This window comes from Triticum dicoccoides, chromosome 2A (assembly GCF_002162155.2).
Source record: "Triticum dicoccoides isolate Atlit2015 ecotype Zavitan chromosome 2A, WEW_v2.0, whole genome shotgun sequence".
Taxonomy (NCBI): Eukaryota; Viridiplantae; Streptophyta; class Magnoliopsida; order Poales; family Poaceae; genus Triticum; species Triticum dicoccoides.
In genome coordinates, this window is record NC_041382.1 from 687,778,200 (window position 1) to 687,799,109 (window position 20,910).

At 41.4% G+C, this 20,910-nt stretch overlaps 1 protein-coding gene and 1 long non-coding RNA gene across 5 annotated transcripts; both read left to right on the top strand.

The window, feature by feature from the left end:
- The first annotated feature begins 299 nt into the window (after positions 1–299).
- LOC119356271 lies at positions 300–7,201 on the top strand. 3 transcript variants are annotated; one of them, XR_005171888.1, is made up of 12 exons: positions 300–744; positions 834–973; positions 1,206–1,359; positions 2,107–2,171; positions 2,324–2,510; positions 2,783–2,944; positions 3,685–3,789; positions 4,121–4,199; positions 4,325–4,493; positions 4,599–4,810; positions 4,980–6,960; positions 7,055–7,201. It is a non-coding gene; the product is annotated as an uncharacterized LOC119356271 (long non-coding RNA). The 3 variants fall into 3 exon arrangements; XR_005171886.1 differs by lacking the exon at positions 1,206–1,359 and having other exon boundaries at positions 300–775; positions 899–973; positions 6,125–6,960; XR_005171887.1 differs by lacking the exon at positions 1,206–1,359 and having other exon boundaries at positions 300–775; positions 899–973; positions 6,895–6,960.
- Positions 7,202–11,056: 3,855 nt separating this feature from the next.
- On the top strand, positions 11,057–15,022 carry LOC119356272. Of its 2 annotated transcripts, XM_037623211.1 has the most exons (3): positions 11,068–11,577; positions 14,007–14,095; positions 14,692–15,022. In XM_037623211.1, the coding sequence occupies exons 1-2, from the start codon at positions 11,130–11,132 to the stop codon at positions 14,069–14,071; spliced, it is 513 nt and encodes a 170-aa protein (XP_037479108.1). In that variant the 5' UTR covers positions 11,068–11,129; the 3' UTR covers positions 14,072–14,095; positions 14,692–15,022. The 2 variants fall into 2 exon arrangements, with proteins under 2 accessions (XP_037479109.1, XP_037479108.1); XM_037623212.1 differs by lacking the exon at positions 14,007–14,095 and having other exon boundaries at positions 11,057–11,577.
- Positions 15,023–20,910: the final 5,888 nt, after the last annotated feature.

Here is a 20,910-nt window from a genome sequence, read left to right on the forward strand (position 1 = left end):
GGCCCGGGCGTGCTGGGCCGGCTGACTGCTGCGGCCGACGGTATAGACAATGGGGAGCAGACTGCTGCTTCGGAAATCTCTACTTCTAATGGAGCAGTTGGTAGTCTCGCTTCCAAGTCTTTTTTAGTCCCACCTCCAATGGTTTTTTTATACTTCCTCCCACCTCTGGCTTAGCCACCACAAACCGAAAAAACCTCCTCCTAAAGCCCCAACCCACACCCATCCACGTACAACCGAAAATAAACCTACGAAGGTTAACCAACGAAAAAAGACCTACCAAGGTTAACCAGCGACAAAAATCGGTACGCCGCCCCTCCTCTCGATCCATCCCCTCTGGGTGCGTTTTCTCTTTCCCTCGTCTCCCACTCCGCCGCCGCCGCCGCATCTCCCACTCCGCCGCTGCCCGTACTGCTCCACCGGACGAGCCTCTTCTTCGAGCGCGGCGGCAGGAGCAGCTCCACCTCTCCACTCCCCCACGCGAGAACGCTCCTAACCCCACCAACATGCCCGGCCGCCACTAGGGTTTCTTACCCTCACTGCCCCGCCGCCACCTCTCCTCACTTTTCCCCACCGCCGTCTGGAGCTACTTCATCGACAGCGTCAATGGGGGCTTTCGCGAGACCTCCTGGCCTTCTGCCACCGCCGCCAAGTTCGTCCCCCAGGCTGACATACTGCGATCGGGACGCCGTCGGATCCTCTGTCGCGGGCCCACGTCCCAGTCCTCTCCTTCCTCTCACAGTTCATGTAGCCCCTACATCCTCCCCTGATTGTCCAGGTTAGTTGCGAGGGGCTCGTAATCTGCAAGTTCCTAATTTTGAATTGGTTGTGTGTAGTTGTGCTGCAGGCACTTCACGGATGAGATTTTCTCATGCTGTTCTCACCTCCTCACGTCGTGCAGCCTCCACACGCGAAGCCACCGAGGCAGGAATCGGAAGTGCCAGTCTGTGCATCGTGTTCTCACGCCAACCCCAAGGTCGTCTTGCTGCCCTGTTGCAAGAATTATGTGTATCTTTTCAGTATCAGTCTGACAGATTCATGTGTATCTTTTCAGTATTCAAAATTAGGCAATTCAAGTGATACATATATTGTTTGGAATTTCGTTGCTAGGCCATGATCGGTTCAATTTATCCATCATTTAATGTTTTCATTTTTCAAGATGTACAGTAGTTACTTCTATGGAATTGTACTAACAAGATTATATTCAGCTTCGTTAATGTCCAGATGCAAGTTGATGAATGACTGTTCATTTTACTTGAGAAGAACTAATTCACATGTTCAAGAACAACTGCAGGAGTATAATTTCATAAGCCTTTGTACTGAATGCAACATCCACGTGATGAATTATAGTTTATTTGGATGGTACTATCTCTATTTTTGGTGATGTCGATAAAAGGATAAATACATTTTCTCTCAATATTTTATTTGCATCTTGTCGTCGTCGAATTGGAGGCGTAAATGTATTTTCTTTAGGTAACTCGAAGCCCAGACCAACATAAAGTGTACTGCGTTCAAGCTAAAATTCTTTGCATAAAATAGTGTGAACCAAATAATCCTAGGTATCTTGATATAATGGTTTCTGAAGGCTTGGAAATCACACAACTTGCCTTGGATGCTTATTAACTTATAGTATTATAAACTGTCATTGTAAAGGTGGTTGCCTGTCATTGTAAAGTTGGTTGCCTCTGTACCGAATTGCTCCTCAATTTTGTAGATTCGAGCTGTTGTTTATGCTCATAGGACTACTAGAGAAGATTTACATGTAGCCTGAGAAGAAGACTGATAAAGATCTTGATTGTATCAGGCTATGATTTGGAGAGGTCGCTCTTAATTTTATTTGCATGTGCCACTGGATGTGTACATGTACTTTAGTCGGAATGTGTGCATCATCTAATTTTGACTCAATCTAGGTAGAAAGAAAATGCATCCAACCAAAGGGAACATCATATATTGTTTGTTGCCAATGTACGATACCTAGGCCTGAACACTAACCTAAGGTTCATGTTTCTCCTTAGCTTATTTTAAGAGGAACCGGGCATGTTTGCTTCTGTCTTTCTTCATTGGCTAACAAGCAAATTTTCTAGCTTTCACAAACTCTTCTTGTTGCAGTGGATGAGTTGGATATGCCATTCCTCAATGTGTACCTGGATTATCTTTGGGCACCTAATTTTTGGGTAGGTGTTAATTTTGCTCAAACTGTCTGTTTTATTATTCTAGCAGCCCGCTTCGCTTTGGTTCCTAATTTTGCCGGAGAGATTCACACTGTCATTCATATTATGAATATAGTTCATAACCAGTATTCTCTTTTATCTAATTATATGTACAGAAAGGAGTACTCTGAAGTGAATTCATGCTATGTTAACAGTCTAACAAACATCTTGGAGGTGTGAATGCTTTCTTGGGTCTGACAAGTAATCAATAATTGATGGTATACTGGGATTTTTCTCATACTTCTAGCACTTCCTCATTGACAATAAAGCAAGTACTATCACAACAAAGGCTGTTACCTCCAGGTATTTTTTTTTCAACTATAATCCTTCCAGCTTTAGGGACTGCTCAATTGGATCTGCACAATCCAACAAAATAAATGTTCATAGTGTCTGCGACACTTTCTTCCTATCATCACGAAGGTAGTTGTAGGAGTAAAAAAGTATGTCATACTGTTTTTTCAGTTCAAGCCAAAAGGCTAGGATAGGTAATACTTGTTTTTACAGTACTTGTGCAAAAAGTATGTCATATTGTTTGTTCTAGATGATTTTGATGAATTTTACAACCTTATTTTCAGTTGTATACCCCAAGAAATGGTCTGCTTTCATGGGGCTTATTGAATCCAGGAAATAACTGTGAGTAGTAGCGAACCAGACATGAAAAGTTTCAGAGAACTACGAAAACTCTGGTCAGTTTTGTCGGGATCTTGTGACACAGTTCCAGGACTCTATTGACTAAGGTAATGATATATATGTGTGATTTATCCTGTTAAAACTTTTAGTGTTCACTTAGGGGTGAGTGCAACTAGTAACTGAATTTAGACTACGAACTAGAGTATGACAGTAAAGTCAGGAGCATGATGGAGAACACATGGGACATTGAGGACTAATGGTCAACACTTAAATCTTGCTTTACATATAGTTCAGTTCCAAGTAGTCTGATACATAGATGGCGAGGGGAGTGCTGATTTGGGGTTGATTTTGGTAATTATATATTTTCCTTGATGACTGTCATTTTGTTGTCTTACATGTGCTATATGATATGCATAACAACTTGAGATCACCTTTGCTTCTCTTGATGTAATTCCATTATAGGGCCGTGCGTTGAACATGCTTCTTTGATGATAAGTAACAGACTTCTTCCTCCAATGGCTGAAACAAGCTTTGTGATTTACTCCTCTAATTCTCTTTTGACATGCTGATTAATTCCTAGCAATTTTCTAGAGTAAATCCATTCCCCTGCCACCTATAATGGAATTTCACATGTTTTACTTGCATGAACCAAACATATATGTGCGCTGACTACAGGCCAAAGCCTAAAGAATTCCTTGAACATCAAATACATATAGAATGCACAACACATATTAGTACAATGCCCGTGCGATAATTTTCTTGTAATTTAGAATGCACAATACATAAAGAGTTCCTGTATATATACTCTTACGCTGTGATAATTTTCTTGATATCTTTTTAATGCCAGCCTCTTTCAGTTAGTACAATGATCAAGGATCTCATTTGAGTATGGGTTTGCACATCTGAGTGCTGGTGATCTTCTTCGTGAAGAAGTTAAAGTGATATGGAGCAGGTAACAGTCTTCTTTCAGTTTCTGTAAATATATTCTTACGTTGTAATAATTGTCTTGATATCTTTTTAATGCCAGCCTCTTTCAGTTAGTACAATGATCAAGGATCTCATGTATGAAGGAAAGCTTGTGCCTTTTGAGATCATTGTCATGCTAATTAGTAAAGAACATGCTTGTGGTTGGAAACAATATGTTTCTGATTGATGGATTTCCGCAAAATGAATAACTTCCAATCATACGAGAATATTTAAGAATGCTTCTATGTACATTCGATAGTGCCAATAGCAGATCAATCTCTTGTTGTGTGCTTCACACATGTGCATTTGTTTAACAGATTAAAATTGACCATGAGTTCGTACTATTAATTGAAGGCTCAAGGGAAGAGACAGCGGCATATTCTTCGTTGAAATCAGGTGCGTGCTTTTGATTAATTAGACCCAACTTGTCTTGTTTGATTGCATGTCACCCAATTTCGTTGTCTTAGGGGAATAGATGATGACACATGGACACCATTCAGTGGCAGTTTGATGTTTTTCAGGAATGAATTCCACTCGTTATGCAATACCACTATGAGAAAAGTAGGGAAATGCTGGACCTCTGCAAAATGTGCTCGTTCACCTCGCGGTCTCACCCCCAAAACAGAGGAGAGGAGCAGGGAGCTCCTCTCTCACACTCGTCGGCTCCAAGGAGCTCCGCCGCCACATAGGGTTATCTCCACGCCACTAATATCCATTGTTGCATCTTGTAATTATTAATTTGGAATAAATCATGCAATTGGCATTTATATATGCTTTACTCTGTCTTTTTTGTAGGCAAACCAAGGCTGCAATGTTTGAATATTATACTCAGTCAGTTGCTCGACTACTTACAGTCCTATTACTTGAGACTTAATACTCGGTCAGCTGCCGTGTACATTGTTCTGACATAAATGACACCATGTCTATGCGCAAGTCTGAAGAAACTTACCATCTAATATGTCTAATTAGTGTGGTACATGCTTCAGTACTGCAAGTTGGAGTAGCAAGTAAGTATACATCAAAAGAAAGTACTGCTTCAGTACTACTCCCTCCGTTCCAAAATAGATGACTCCACTTTGAGTTAGTACAAAGTCGAGTCATCTATTTTGGAACGGAGGGAGTACATGCTTAGTACTGACCATCTAAAAAGATGTCTAATTAGTGTGCACGAATCAGGTTAAACCCGCATGCCTACCTGCACATTGATACTCATACCTGGCTGTGATAGAAGTTTCATCTTGAGATTCAATTCTTTGATTTATGATGCCCATTCATATGCACAATGAGAACATATATCCTTCTTACTAATCTCTGTTTTTTTAAGTTGAAACTATTTCTTTGTTACTTCATGTATGTGAAGTGCAATCATAGTCTGTCACAAACTTGTTTGAGGATGGCAAAAGACTGACCTTTTGCGGGGCAGAGAAAAGACCGGCTTATTTTATTTTAACACAACATAGCAAGCTCCATATATTTCAGTTAGTACATGGCAGGATGCAGACTATGTGCAGTATTAGTGGTGTATGGTTAGACTCCAAAATTGCAGTATTAGTGGTGTTTTAAAGAGAAAGGTTCGTAAATGATGTTGTTTTCTACTAAGAAATTTCAGTAGTCGGTGTAACCATTGAGTGCCAATGTGATGGGCATTTAAGATTTAGATTCAGAACTGTGGGGTTCAGCACAGATGGCTTCACTTCAATATTTTTCCCCATGTGGTTGCTGGATGCATACATATCTATGTACGCTGGTACATATCCATCCATTCAACTTCAGTTTTGATGCATCTTGTATAATGAATCCTACATTATGTGGAGAAATTTAGACATATAAGAGTATCTGTAAGCCAACCACATACCACACATTTTAAAGGCTTATTTTCTCTACATCTATACTAGCTTGAACCAAGTATTTCTATTTTCTTTTTATTTGTTGCCAAAATTGAAGGAATGTCGATATGGTGTATTTTTACAACAATCAGCGTGTTGACTTGGAGCTTGTCCATTTGCGACGCACTTCTTATTCTTGGATTAAGCCTAATGCTTGCTCTACCAATCATGTAGTACTGTTGTGAACTCATAGGTGAAACCATTCTCTATCCAATACAGAGTTAGCATAGCTGAGCATGATTAGGAGGGAAGGATTATTTGGATTGCTTTACGTAGACTGGCATGGCTGATCTTCCCTTCCATTATTATTGCTACTTTATGTTTTAATTCCATTGTTCTTCACTTGATCTTGGGATCTATGTTCCAGTGACTTCCTGAACTTTTACTTGCTGATGAGAAGTTTCTATTTTATTTTTTCTTTCACTTGATCTTTAGGTTTACAGGGTTAATGGATCCATGTTTCAGCGACTTTGTAGAAGTGTGTTTACTTATCTTGCTTTTGTTGCTACCGCTGGTGAAGACAAACTCCAGAAAAGGGAGTGAAATAAGAAAGACGAGAGGTTGCACAAGATGAGTAATGCTGGGTAGCGGTAGAGGCTGAAACTGTGATGATGATGCGTATCTGACCATTAGTATGTTTCCCATCAAGGAAACCTACAATTTCTATTATGATACAGAGTTTCTATTATGAGGTGTATTTCTCATAAAGAATGTGAATTCTGCATGATAGTGTTTTGGAAACGTGAAGGTTTTATGCAAAGACTGACATTTAAGAAAGGATGTATTAAAATGTAAACCCTGGTAGATACTCCTAAAGTCGAAGTTGATCAGGCAATAGTAATTTTTTTTTCGAGCACTGAACTACCGTTTCGGGTTTTGCTTAATATTGTTATTCCTCATAGGATGTTCAAGAGGAACACCATTCAGAATTTCCTCATAGGGTTTTGCTTAACTTAGATTAGGATGGGGTTCCTTTGACCTTATGGTTATGTATATAACAAGGACCTATTACGTATCCTTTTTCCACTCAGAAATCTTTGAATTAAAAGTGTGTTGCAAGTCAAATGCACCACTGATATACAGTAGACACAATTCGTGTTAAACTATTGAAATGTTTATGACCCTTTCCAATGCACGGACAGTTAACTAATCCGATACGCCATCATCTCTTGAGGTAGTGATAATCATCTCATTTTTTCAATCAGATGTACAATACGCCATCATCTCTCGGAGTATGCGGGGAAGTTTAGAAAAGATGCAGCAATGGTGTGGTGAGATGACATACATTCTATGTGACGACAATGCACATGCTACTTTGTATTTTATTTATTTATTTAATGTATTTTTATTTGTTAACTTTTGTAGGTCAGAGATAATAAAAATTGATGGCTTCGGATGATGCTTTGAAAATTTCGATTGACAAAGTCGCAGATGTAACTATGAGCGATTGGACTCAAAAGTCATCCAATTTTACACAATGAGATGCATACAAATAATTATTCTTTCCTTGTATATATGTTGCACATGATAATACTTTTTTTCGAGGGGTATATGATAGAGATGGAGATAGATTAGGTTGATGTTCAAAAAGAATCCTTCGACAAGGGCCTGCGTCAATTTCGTTGGAAGGAGTAAAAAATTCACAGAATTTTATACAACAATCATAAAAAAGTTAAAAAGCCCGTGGCAACGCACGGGCATTCTACTAATGTTCCTTTAGATACAACTCAATACTCAATAGTATTTTGTTTATGGCAAGTCAAATCAGATGTGTTAAGTATATGTGTTGTGCATATCTATGTATTGGGCCCACCTCTCCTGGTTAACCTGGAACATTCCAAAGCCTAAAGAATTCCTTCGAGCTTAGGGGTTGCATAAGCGAACGAGCGGGAAGTAAGGTGGAGAGTAAAGCTATAAAAAGTAGGGCGGACAACAAGACTCGACTCACCATTGTCTGATTTAGGCGCTGCAGACACAGGTAATGAAGGGTGACACAGGGAGGGGCAGAGAGGCACTTGCGATGGAGGTACGTGTCTAGATTCTCCCTCGTCTCCATAGACATGGAAGAGATTGCCGAGGTGTGCTCTTGCGGGGGCTTGCTATCATATGGGGTTTGCGCTTGGACATGCAAGATGTGATTTCTACTGTTAAATATATATGGCCATGGCTTGTGGTGTACTGTGTGAGGAGCCCATGGAGTGACGGTGTGAAAGCGAGTAACCATGATTACCATTCCGTACCAAGCATGTGGTACATTTAAATTTGTATGTTGCAAGTCACCGTAGCAACGTGCATACCATAATGAAATGAAATAAGTTTATGGTTACTGTCATTTTAGTTAACCAGGTCTTTGTTTTAGTTTCTTTTTCTCCGGTATACATCACATTTATTTTTCTTTATGTTCCTTTGCAGTCTCAAAACTGTTACCTTCGTTGGAGCCAAAAAAATCATTGCACTAAGTGCGTCTTTCATTATTTGTAAATCAGAAATTTAGTGTGCGGTCATTTCTCGTTGTATTCCATCTGTATTCGACGCAGCTTACCCCAAGTCGCCTGGGTGGCAGCGGCGGGGGCGGGGGTAAATATGGATTCAGTCTGTGTTTCTTGCTACTATTGTCACACACGCTATACAATTTTGAGAGAGAGAGAGATTAGCCACATGACAAAGAGTGAAGGTTGAGAGGAAGAGTCGCCTGGATAGCGGCGTTGGGGGGGGGGGGCAAATATGGTTCAGTTTGCGTTTCTTGCTACTATTGGACGTTAGTTTTTCTTCTTCTAAGGTTTACCTTCTTGTAAGGAGAGGGTTGTTGAGGACAAGATGTTATTTTGTCTTCTTGTAAGGGTCACCTCCTTGTAAAGAGAGGATGGTTACGGAGACACACCCCAGAGGAAAGGAGTGAGAGAGAAATAGTTTGTCGTTATATGAACAAAAATCACACACCATTATGTTAATAAACATTTTTGGATTAAAACATTATTTAATCCACATTGTGAAAACACATGGACATTTCTGTTTCGAGGGAAGGGAGGCGGCGGGGACAAGAGCAGACATGCTCCATCGATGGTGTGGAGAGGAGGAGCGCCGACACTGTGGAGGGGAGAGGAGGGGGTGATTGTGGCAGGGAGAGGAGGAGCCGGCCAATTCCGTCGAGAGGAGGGGAGTGGTCGGGCGACGGTGTTGAGGAAAGGGGAGGCGCCATGGAAACGATGATTGTGTGGAGACAGTGAGAGGATTGCCCTGTTGTGCGGCCTCTTTGTGGTGAGTATATGTTATTTCAATGAGCACAGACGATTAAATTTATATATTCCATTATCATAATAAACAAGAAACAAGCATTTGTTTTTGTTATCACTATATTCAAGATAATATCAATTTAGGAAATTGCAGAGATGTGTCTGGGTATTTTGTTTTTGATTGTATGCTCTCATGGAACGGTAATGATTTGGTTTGTCTGGTTTGCAAGATGAGTATTATTCGTTGCACATTTTGAGACCTTTCACAAAAATATCGTGCTAACTACATATATTACCCTTGCAGCATAGTTTTGTAGTTTTGAGCTAAGGAAGTTCTTATTATTCTTTGCTTAAATATAATGTGAATAAAGTTAAAGACAACATTTCTGATATTGTGCAAAATATTTTAAGGGTATCAAGTAGATGTTAATTTATAAGAGATTATTAGTTAGATCACCGCTCTCAATATATACATTGTCAAATTACCTTTTTATCAACTTATATCGTAAGTGAGGTGGACTTCAATTATTACATGATTATTACTGGTTATCTTTTCTATACATGTGAAATTTAACATGCATATATATAACTTCAAAAAAATATTTCAAAAGCCCATGGCAACGCACGGGCTTTCTACTAGTTAAGCAAAGAATATGACATGAATAAGAATTGTCCTTAACGAAACAAATGAAGGGGAGAGCAATAGCTATTATGCATAATTAGGCCAGCAAGAAAGGAAATAGACATTAATTGCTAATTACACGAGAAATAAAGAAGGAAGGAGAGAGAAAAGAGAGAGGAAGGAAATAGGCGGTAATTATGTGGAGTCTGCAAGAAAAAAATAGATATTTTGCATGAGAAATAAAAAAAGGAAGGAGAAAGGAAATAGAAGGTAATTATTGTGAGCGCCATATTAACCGCATGAGTAATTAACAGGCCGACAATTTGGATTCCTCACATGCATGATATAAGGAAACAAAGATAAATAAAATAGACACTAATTGCATGATAAATAAAGAAGAAAAGAGAAAGAAAAATGAGAGGAAGTAAATAGATGGCAATTACAGATTCTTTTTGAAGGAGGTGCGGATATCAATGGCAGGCGTGTAGTGCCCCATTCATATCTTATGAATAAAACAATGTGGCGTTTTTTGCGTGCTTGATACTCACTAAATTCATGCCATTTTTTTCTTTTGGTGCAACAGAGAGTGTGGCATGTTTTCCTTACACTTATAATTCTTACTAAATTTGCGCCAAATTTATAACACATTGAACGTTATATTTGCGCATACAGTCCCCGCTAAGTTTATGTCAATTGTTTCATCTGTTATAACCCACGGGCATCTATACTATTTTATATATTTATATAAATGGAGGTATAATCTTATTGGTCCTTCCATTTCGTATGTCCATGGCATTTTTCATATTGAGCTAGGCTATTCTACCGATCATCTATCCTGGGCCACTTGGCCTCTGCCCCATTGATCTGTGTAGCGTTCCACCAATAGAAAAAACAATGCCCTGCCAACCTATCCGTGCGACCCGGCCCAACAAATCAAACCCGCCATCCCGTCTAGGATATGAGGAAAAAAATCGTTGACCTCTAACTCGCAAGCTACACTGTTTTTTTGTGTTGATCGCATTAGCCCGCAAAAAAGGTGTTGATCGTTTTAAACTAAAGTTAAATTTGGTGGTTGTTTGTGTTCTTCATGGACTAGTACTAAACTATTATGATGTAAATCCGGATAACACAAACACAAGGCGCAAGCATTAGATTATGCAGATGTGGCCGGGATCTCAAACACGATCGTTCGCTGGTCTTTCCATGCAGGCGATACAATTTTGTATTGGTTCCAAGCTCAGGTGAAACGTTCGCTGTGTAGTGAACATCGTGACCGACAATGATAATAAAGAAAAGAAGTGGCAACAAGGATGGAGGCATTAGGGGTGATAATTTGTTTCTCCTGTTGCAATGCACGGGTAATTTTGCTAGTTAAGAGAAATAATAAAATGCATCCTTCAGAAATGAGACTTAGAAATTGCATCTCCCTTGACCACGGGTTGGACCCCGCGCGCCAGCCACCGATTCCCCCACTGCCAATGACACGCGGGCCCCACGCACAACCTCCATCGTCTTCGTCTCCGTCCGGGGCGAGTCGCGTGTCAAATCTTCCCATTATCCGCGCGATCCCTAGCCATCTACCACCATGGCTCGCCTCCTCGCGCGAACCCTAACCCTAGGCCGCCCGGCCGCCCCGGGGTCCTCCCTGCAGCCCCACCGCGCCCTCTCAGACAAGGTGGAGCTGATCGAGATCGACCTCTCCGAGGAGTCCGCCTCCTCCACCTCATCGGGCGACTCCGCGGAGGAGCCGATGGGGATGGGGCGCCTGAACGACGCCATCCGCGGCGTCCTGGTGCGGCGGGCCGCTCCGGAGTGGCTCCCCTTCGTGCCCGGGGGGTCGTACTGGGTACCGCCCATGCGGCGGCCGCTCGGGGTGTCCGATCTCGTCGGCACCGTCGTCTACAACGCGAGGGCCGCCGTCGACGCGGCGGAGATGGCGAGGGCCACCATAGTTAAGGCCGCGATGACCAAGGAGGAGGCCATGTGCTTCACCACGCAGCGGGGATGGCCGTCAGAGGCCTATTTCGTCCAAGGTGAGGTCGATGAGACTTGTTTCGATTGCGAAATGATGATGTGTTATGGGTGCATGGTCTTGGAGCTGAGCTGCCGCGTTTAATATGTGCGCGAAGCACGGAAGGGCGCATCTACCCCTGATATCCGAAATGAATGCTAAAGCCGAAAAAATTTCAGACGCCTACAATGATGTGTTACGATTCTCTGTCCTCTAGCTTGATACTTGACCTTCTGCAGTTATAAATCACGGACCATTTTGCGCTCTAAAACATGTTCTTGGAATTCTGTTTATTCTCCAAGTGAAATCAATCCTAATCAACCATGATAGACTGTGCATATCATTAGCTTTGGGTTAAATTATGCGGTGCCTGATAAGTTGCTCGCTATGGACATTTGATATGTGTTTGGATGATTTAGTTGACGCTAAATAAATTTTCTTTTCTGCTGTACTACTTCCACCAATGTGAGATTTAGTATGGGAGATATGCTACCTGATGAAACATGTAACTATAAGACATTTTAGGAGGTATAGGAAATTATGAGGATTTTTTCATAGTAGATGGCATAGTTTGTGGGATACAGAAAACAACTGATAAATCGTTTTTCTCAGTTCTATTTCATGCTTTTGCCTGTACTACTATCTTATTCTGTTTTGTTCGTTCATTAAATTCAACTGCATGGTTATAGTATGATTGCATGCTTTTAAAATGGATAGTGCAGTTAGTGATTGTGATTTTTTTTCTGGTTGCACATCCAAATACGTGTCACTGTGCTGTATTGATAGTGATTATTTTCCTTAGTATTGTTTTTTTAAGATGAGTGCTCCTTTGTTAGCTTATGCAGGGCATGATGATTCTCATAGCTGACTGTACTTTTAATGCAGTTTTAGGTTAATTAGCCTATGCATCTGCATTTCTGCAAGTTATTTGCCTTTGCCTGATGAATCTTAACAACCTAACTGACCTCCTAATCCACAATTAAATACTAGAAATTTTGCCTTTATGGTTGAAGATAATTAATAAATTCAAATTCAACGCACTGTACATAGGTCGGATTATCATGACTTTACAGTGTATGTGGATGCTCTGAGATCCTCCACATCATTGTCATAAGAAAAAGACTGTTTTTTTCATGAGGTAGTCATTTACTTTGATCTTATTGTCTTTCTATTATGTCTTGCAAGTTACTAGTAATCCTAATAGTATAACTAGGCCCAGGAGTGGTGCCCTTAAGTATTAGCACATCCTTCAGTTGGAGGTTTAACAGTCAGTACTTAGTGAGGTTATAACTGGTATGATTGTATGAAAATGAGAATGATTCGCATACGACTTAAATGACTTCATATGTATGACGGTCGTACAACAGAACACCATAACACCCGTGTACACACTATACTAGCTTCCATGCCCATATATACTCACAAACGCTCGTCCTGTTTCTTATGGTTTATTTGTGTTCAGTATATGTAGGTTTTGAACTTTGTTGGTCTGACAAACTCATCCTTTGATCTTTTTCTCTCAAAGAGAAGAGAAAGTCCCAAGAGCTTGATTTTTTTGAAGGAGAAACCTCGACTTTTGGTAGAGTCTCTTGTTGTTTCTATGCAGCATTAAATTATTTTTAAATTGGTGAAACATTGTTGTACTTGATCAAGTAATATTAGTGCCATAATGGTGCTTATATTTTCATTTGTCTAGACAATGGTTTTGAGCAAATCGGTAGACATAGAGAAGGATACCCTAGCGGGCCTTAGAATTTGGACTTGATGTGTGAGCAGGCTTCTTCTTTTCCACTCTACGTAGAGCTTGCTGATATTGGTTTGTCATTGTCATGTGATGCCTGTTGTGTCCTACAGCCATCATAAGTGAAATATTGAAACATCAGACATCGTATATATAGTGGCGCCTAAATATAGAAAACCTGGGTTAGTTTAGTTGTCTAGTCATGCATTCGACAACTTGGGAGTTGTTGTTTGATAAACATTGGCTGGTGAGATTATTTGATGCTGTTTTCCACTATGAGAATTATGTAGGGTTATATATGATGGGTCTAGTATACTGTGCTACTGCTCCCTTGAGGCCCAAAATGGTTACAATTGTCTTGTACTCCCTCCGTTCTAAATTACTCGTCGCAGAAATGGATGTATCTAGCATTAAAATGCATCTAGATACATCTATTCCCACGACAAGTAATTTGGAACGGAGGGAGTACCATATATGATTTGGTGTGTGAGGCTTATGTTGAGTACTGTCTGGTTTTGAGTTAGATTTATGTTTTGGAAGAAGTGATGGAGTGATGGTAGTTTGATTACATTGGTTACAGATTATCCATGAGTCTATGAGTTAGTAGATGCATGTGCATCCAAGACCTTGATTGTTAGATTGGGAGCTTCCCCTTTTGGCTGTGATCTTCATTGTTGTTTGGTAGGCTAATAATTAATTTCTGTTAAAAGGGAAAGTTTGGCATCCAGTGAAGAAGTCAAGGAAAAATGCTAAAACTGATGATGAGGAAAGCTAATTTGTCCTTGCAAGTTTACCTGGGGTAAGTTTGCTCACAATCCTTAGGAAAATATTTTATAGTTACTCTATTGGTCTAACTGTCATTGATATTCTATATATGCCACCATTTGAACTCTAGCCTTTAGGCCTGTCTTGTCTTATTGTTGTCATATTATGCAGCCATCTACACACAATATTATCCTATTTATTTATGCATGATCAGATGATGTTAACATTAATACCCTTTTTGCTGGAAAGACTAAAATAATGCAGTAGCTTACCACATTGCATTTGCGATAGACTAAAGTGGATAACTTGCTGGCTCGGATTATCATCACCTGGAATGTGACTGTTGCCACTTTTGGGAAGTGTTATTACAGATAATGTGGCGTAGGGGCCCTTGCTGATTGACAGTAGATACTTGTTCAGTGTTTACATTAGTCTATCTGAAAACATCTGTCCAGTAATCTAGTGTAAACCTTTAATAGTAGGAGAACATGACTTGTTAGCTAACATTCAGATTGAATACCTACAAAATAGTTTGGTAATGAATCATTTTCGCTGCAACCTGAATGGGCTTTTGTCTTTTCTGAGCTTCATTCAGAAGCAAATCTGAGCCTAAGATGTTATGTTGTGCAGATCCCCAGGTGGACACAGGAAGACTCAGCTCGGAGAAGTAAAACCCTGCTGATGGCTGCACATATAGACGATATAGGTGTCTTAACAGACCCTAGCGACAATAATGAGCCGCCTCATCACCCGTCTCTTGTTCGGTAGGTCATGTGTGCTTAAGATGAACACGATGAATTTGTATTACAACACAGCCTAGTGTCATGTGCTCTTTGACTGCTCTCTGAGCTGAAGTTGTATGATGTACCAATTATTCTTTGTGGATTATTTCTGCTTGTACGGGCACCCGTCGGCTCCTCAGCGTCAGTGGGTAATGCTAATACAGATTTCTGCTTGTACCGAACCTGTTGTGCGTTGCCTCTTGCTGCAGAAATCGACCGTTTTAGTTGGTTGATGATGCCCTGGAGTTTGATCGCAGGCATATTTTGTGTAGGAAAAAGAAAGACTTTTCCTTTCTGTCATTTCCATGTCGGCCACTCCATACAAATTCTATGGTAATGAATGCTTCTTTTTCTTTACTAAAGTTTGAAGTCCTGGTAGATCATATTAGACTAAAGTAACTAGCGCCTTGATCAGGGAGAATATTGGTATAGACAAAGGTATAGTACCGTGTCGGCATCGCTGGTTTTCAGAAGTATCTTTATTCTTTTATTTATGTTGCGACCGTTAGGGGTGATGTTGATGAAATGCATACAATTCCAGGTGATGTCGATTTTGCGCAATTTTGTTGGTACGATTTGTCCCCGCTTATAGTAGTGGTCGCCAGATGAGTGTTATAAATTTCTACACGGGGCGGGTGGGGCGTCGCGTCACTCACCTAAGAGCCCCGGTTGATTTTGACAGGATCGCTTTCACTGCTGTTGGTATCCTGGGAGCACCAAACATACCTCGCTTTCCGTAGCTTGGACGTGATTATATATCCCTCCATGGAATTGTTTGCTTTAAACGTAAGAAGCAGCCGTTTGCTTGAAGAAATGTCATAAGACTCCTTGCATTGCTTTCCGTTCGGTGATCCGAGCACTACTGCTGAACTGCTCCAATGGCCTGTGTATATACACCGGGACTCACTCCTTGCATGGAGAACTCGTTCGATATGCTGAAAGCCATGAGATTGCGCAAAACTGGTATGAAACGAATGGATTTTTAGGGGACGCAGTTCAAACTTTCAATGGGTCAAGTACTATGCCAAGGTGGGATGGTGGGCGTGTGTGTGAGGTGTCCGCCATGATCGCGGCGCACTCCCGCCTCCGAGCGCTTTCAGACAGACACACCGACGCAGCGGCAGCAGCACTAGTAGAGTAGATCGGGGGCAGCGGGCGCGGCCCGCCTGAACATGCGTTGGGAAACATCAGGTGCATCTGCCAATCCGTCCCTGAGATCACGGCGCTCCCCCATCCATCCATTATCGCCCTACCGTATCCGTGCTGGTAGCAGCAGTGTGTGACATGACATGGCTTATTGGCTTGGGTACAGGCAAAGTCCCAAGCCAGGGCCATGGCTCCTACAACATCTACATGCATCATGGGGTTTGCTTTCCTTCCGCCATTGGAGGCAGGCAGGCTGGCTAGATAGGTCGCTGGCGCCATGTTCGCCCACAGTGCTCGCGCCTTTTCCTCTTTACCTGTCGCCGGCCCTCCAATCATGCCCGCCCTCAACCGTCCTGCTATTGCTATGCTAGAATGTGAAACGCCCAAAGGATTTCAAATAATCTCGGCCCCCTCCCTCCCTGGACGGGCCATGATTTGGCTCCTGCTTTCTCAAGAAAACTGACTGATAATACAATCAAGTGGGAGTACTTAACGGCCCTAAGCTGTACTGGCAGCACCACACTGACGCGCTTCGAGGCTACACTACACCCGTGTGTCGTTTCCTACTAACTAGTGGTCTGGTCTGTCTGACCGATGCATACGCTGGTCTCCGGTGTTCACAACTTCACATACCCCAATAGATGCACATTTGGCAGAGGTCTACAGCCACGCTTAAACTATCCGTCCGAGCCTGGCTATGGCTATGGGCACTTCACCAACCAAGCTAGCCGGTGACCTAGCAGGAGCCTAAATACAACTCACAAATTTTTCAAGATTTTAAATGTGTCTAGTTGAATACTTAGACTCCATATGCCTATGTAATCAATGTAATCCACCCATCCATCCATCCTACTCCTACTATCTATCTGTCTCTCTCTCTCTGGGTCGCATGTGCCGGAGACCCATCATTTTGCCTTGTTTTTGTAGGGGGTAGACAGATAGCCGTCTCATTGAATACTCGCACCTGCAGCTGTTTCGTTTCAGGTAGACTGGCTGGCTGAGCTACCCTTTCCTTCCAACTGACGCTCCGACATTCAGTCTACCAGCAGTTGATATCTTCTCCTTTTCAAAGAGCTTACAAAACATCTCGATTTTTTGCTCCCACCGTACATGCTTTCCCGGTGCTTATTTGCAAATTCCTGGCCAGAAATTGTACTGCGTTTATCTAAGACGGCCACGGGCGAAGAAGAGAAGTGCACATGAACTTGGAAGAAAATTGAACTGGTGAAGTCTGAACATGTGCCTCTCAGTCTCATGCACTATTCCGAGGTCTCAAACCGAATCGACAATCGTCGTCTGGCATTGCTCCCCCCTAATCTCATGATCGATCTCGTCTGTCGTTTTCCCGAGGTACTCGCCATCAAAATACTTGACACTAGCTGGGGAATCACTGCATGTGAGGCTGGCCCCGTGTCCTAAGCTGAATCATGCAGGCTTGTTAGATTAACCGCACCCAACTCTGTTTGTAACCATGGTTGGAGTAGTTTTTATAAAGGACAACTTTGACTCTACCATGTGTCGCACACTGATTGCGCATCATTAACCAAGTGATGTGATGTGATGGTCATAGACTCCATAGATATTCCAGCATATGAATTGTCGGTGCATGATTCAATACTGCTGGACGATGATGAAAACGTGTGATTCCTTTTCAACAACTGTCCACCCCCTAGCATGGCCAGCTACTACATGTGTAAGAATATTCAAAGATATTTAAGGGGAAAAAAGAGCAAATGTTCAGTGTTATTTAAACACATATGAACCACAAAAGGTTTGTTGCTCCTTTTTTTAGAGGAAGTGTGTTGCTCATTTGTTCATGTATGTCTTTTTTTTTTGCGAGGATTTGTTCTTGTATGTTTTTCAAATTGACTGTAGCTTCTCGTGTTTCATTGTTTTTCCTCTGAATTCTCTTGTGTAGGGGAGATGTCATTATCACTGTTTGATCCACATAATTAAAGATCAGGCATTTGATTTATCTTTTGTCTTTGAACCACCAAAGGCAAGCTATAAACAAATTCGAGCTCTTTTTGATGGGGTTAAAGAAATGACTTAGTGTCTCACCACTCATTGTAATTAAAAGATGTGAATGCTTCTGGATGATAACTCTGAAGCGGTACACTCAAGGATCTTCTCCCAAAAAATAGATAATCAATTGATGTCAATTCTCTTTCTTTCTTTTTTGGATAGGACAGAGTATCATAACTGAATTAGCTGCCTTAGCAAAAATAGGTTAAACTTCATTTTTAACTTCTATTTATGACATTGTAAGCGTTTTTACCTGTTACAATTTTTGCCACATTTTATTCCTAACTATGACATCATGATTGATTCCTATTTTATATTTTTTCTCAAACTAAAAACCTAAATCCACATGTTAAAACAACATGACAGTTGACTGCATGCACAACTCAGTGGCGTACCCATTACTCGTTAGTGACGTAAAAAAGTATTGTCCAAATCCCTTAAATTTCATCAAATTCCGCAAAACTCCAATAAATAGTGTATTATGCTGCTATTTTTTTCATGGTAATACGCATCTCATTCGTATAATAAGATCAAGGCAAAAGTCACATCGGGGGAGGAACTAAGTAATATTATTCACTGTTGTGTCACCCATGTCGAGGTCAAGTCGTTGAATGGCAGAAAATCTAAACCACTAAGGCCCCATCCCTACAAATACACGGATGCGTGAGATCAGGCGATCCACCTCAGCATCAACGAGCGAGAGGTCATCAGTGGAGGGGAGCCGCCGAAGGCTGGTTGCACTAGGCAAGATTTAGGTCGCCTTTCTTTTTCTTCTGCGCCGCAGTGGATACTCCCATGCAAAATAGGGGCCTAAGATGTGTGTCTAGTTGGCTACCATGTCTTTTTTTTTGCGGGAATAGTTGGCTACCATGTCATAATGTCAAGATCCACATTGCTAGTCTTGGGAAATAACAAACATGATAAAATAAAGAAAATCACAGGATTGTAACTAATTAGGAGAGAAAACTGAAATTTGCTTAAAAATAGATTTGGACCACCGAATTTTCCATTTTGAAGCGCAAGCTAGAATTATTTTTTTGCAGGAAAAGCTAGATTAACAACATTGGCAAATCAACCACGTGCATGTGGCTTTTAATTATCAAGGCCCCCAAAATTTAAGATGCAATAAGTACACCAAATTAATTTGTGTGTACTCCTTTCATTTCTATTTACTCCGTGTTAAGAATTGTCTGGAGTTAAACTATATAAAGTCAGACCAAATTTATACTAAAAAGGCCAACATCTATCTACAATACTAAAGTTATACAATATTACAAATTAATTTCCTGATGCATGTAATGTATTGATTTCATATTATGAATATTGATATATTTTTTCTATAAAATTGGTCAATCTTTCCAATGTTTGACTTCTAACAAATCTTATACGCAAAGTAAAAAAAAAACGGGGGAGTACAATGTGGCTTCACAAAATTTGACTATGAAACGGTAATTGAGGCCAAGTGGCTCGAATTGTGAGCGTGAAATTCAGAATCCGGCATGCGTGCCGATCGTGGGAATTCGGGTAGCTACAGTACACGCGAATTATTGGGTGTAGTACAGAAGTACACGTCCACGATACAGAGAGGCTCATCCGGATAGTGCAGTGCCCCCATGCATGTGGCATGTCTTCCATCGACCAATAACCCTTTTCTTTTTTCTGTGTGTGCCAACCTTACACGTCTCCTCTCAAATTAAAATGTAGTTGAAACTCAAGAAAACTAAGCATGCAATACAATACATATGTATAAATAATTAGAGCTATTTAGTCCGTGCATGCACGCACCGGGCTAGGGGAATGAACGGACCTCTCTGCCATGCCATCCCTAGTCAAAACCTTTTGGCACGTGCTAGCATGTTTGGAGGCTCCAGGTTCTAGCTGGGTTCATGGCCAGAACTTTCTCCTTTTCCGACGAGAACTATTGGGATCTGGATATCCTTTTTCCAGGAAGAAATATATGCAGCCGGATTCGGTTGAAAAGGATACAACAAGCATGAGTGAGTGGCAATGAACATGATCTAGTCGCCGGCGTGTTTTCACGTGTGTGTGTGTGAGTTGTTGGTGGCTCTATGCATTCAGCTATGCAAGGGCTGGACGTGTGCAGGTGTGCTCATTGTGTTATGTATTTTTTGATGTTTCATTTTATGACAATAAAATCCGCCCTTTGCGGAAAAAAAATGAGTGGTGAAGGGTGTTTAAGGACACCTCAGCTCAAATGCGATGGAAGAACCGTACCCTGAGCAAAAGCAATACCACATGACACATACTAGATGCATGCATGCACCTGCATGTGAATGGAAGATAACGAAGGAGAAAGCTCGGCAGGACTACAGGATTGGTCTCTCTCTCTCTCTCTCTCTCTCTCTCTCTCTCTCTCTCTCTCTCTCTCTCTCTCTCTCTCCATTTCTTTCATCAAATTCTATAATATCTACACGCGGTACTGTACTCCTACCGTCCACCGACCGCTACTGCGTACGTATCATACATGTATGGTTCACAAGGATGATGGCGTACTGCATGCTTCCGAAAAAACTTGTGCTTTAATTAGTTGGATCGGTTGCGTTAAAGAGAAAGAAAATTAGCGCTACCACCTCATTTCTTCTTTAAGATTAACGTACACAGCATGCAACGTCCGGCGTACGTACACGGCTGGCTGGCTATCATGACGTCGTAAAGAACAACAGAAGCACTCCGACGGCCGGCCGGTTGCAAGCAAGTAGGCTGGCCGATCCAAACAAGGCGAGAGATCTCTCGTGATTCATCATGATCATCACTCCACCACGATCTGTACGTACGTGCCTATGCAGGTATGCTAATGCTATCCTGATCAGTCCCTGCCCAGTTTGCATGCATGATGCGTGATTGCATGTGGAGCGAAATCTCATGGAGAACAAAG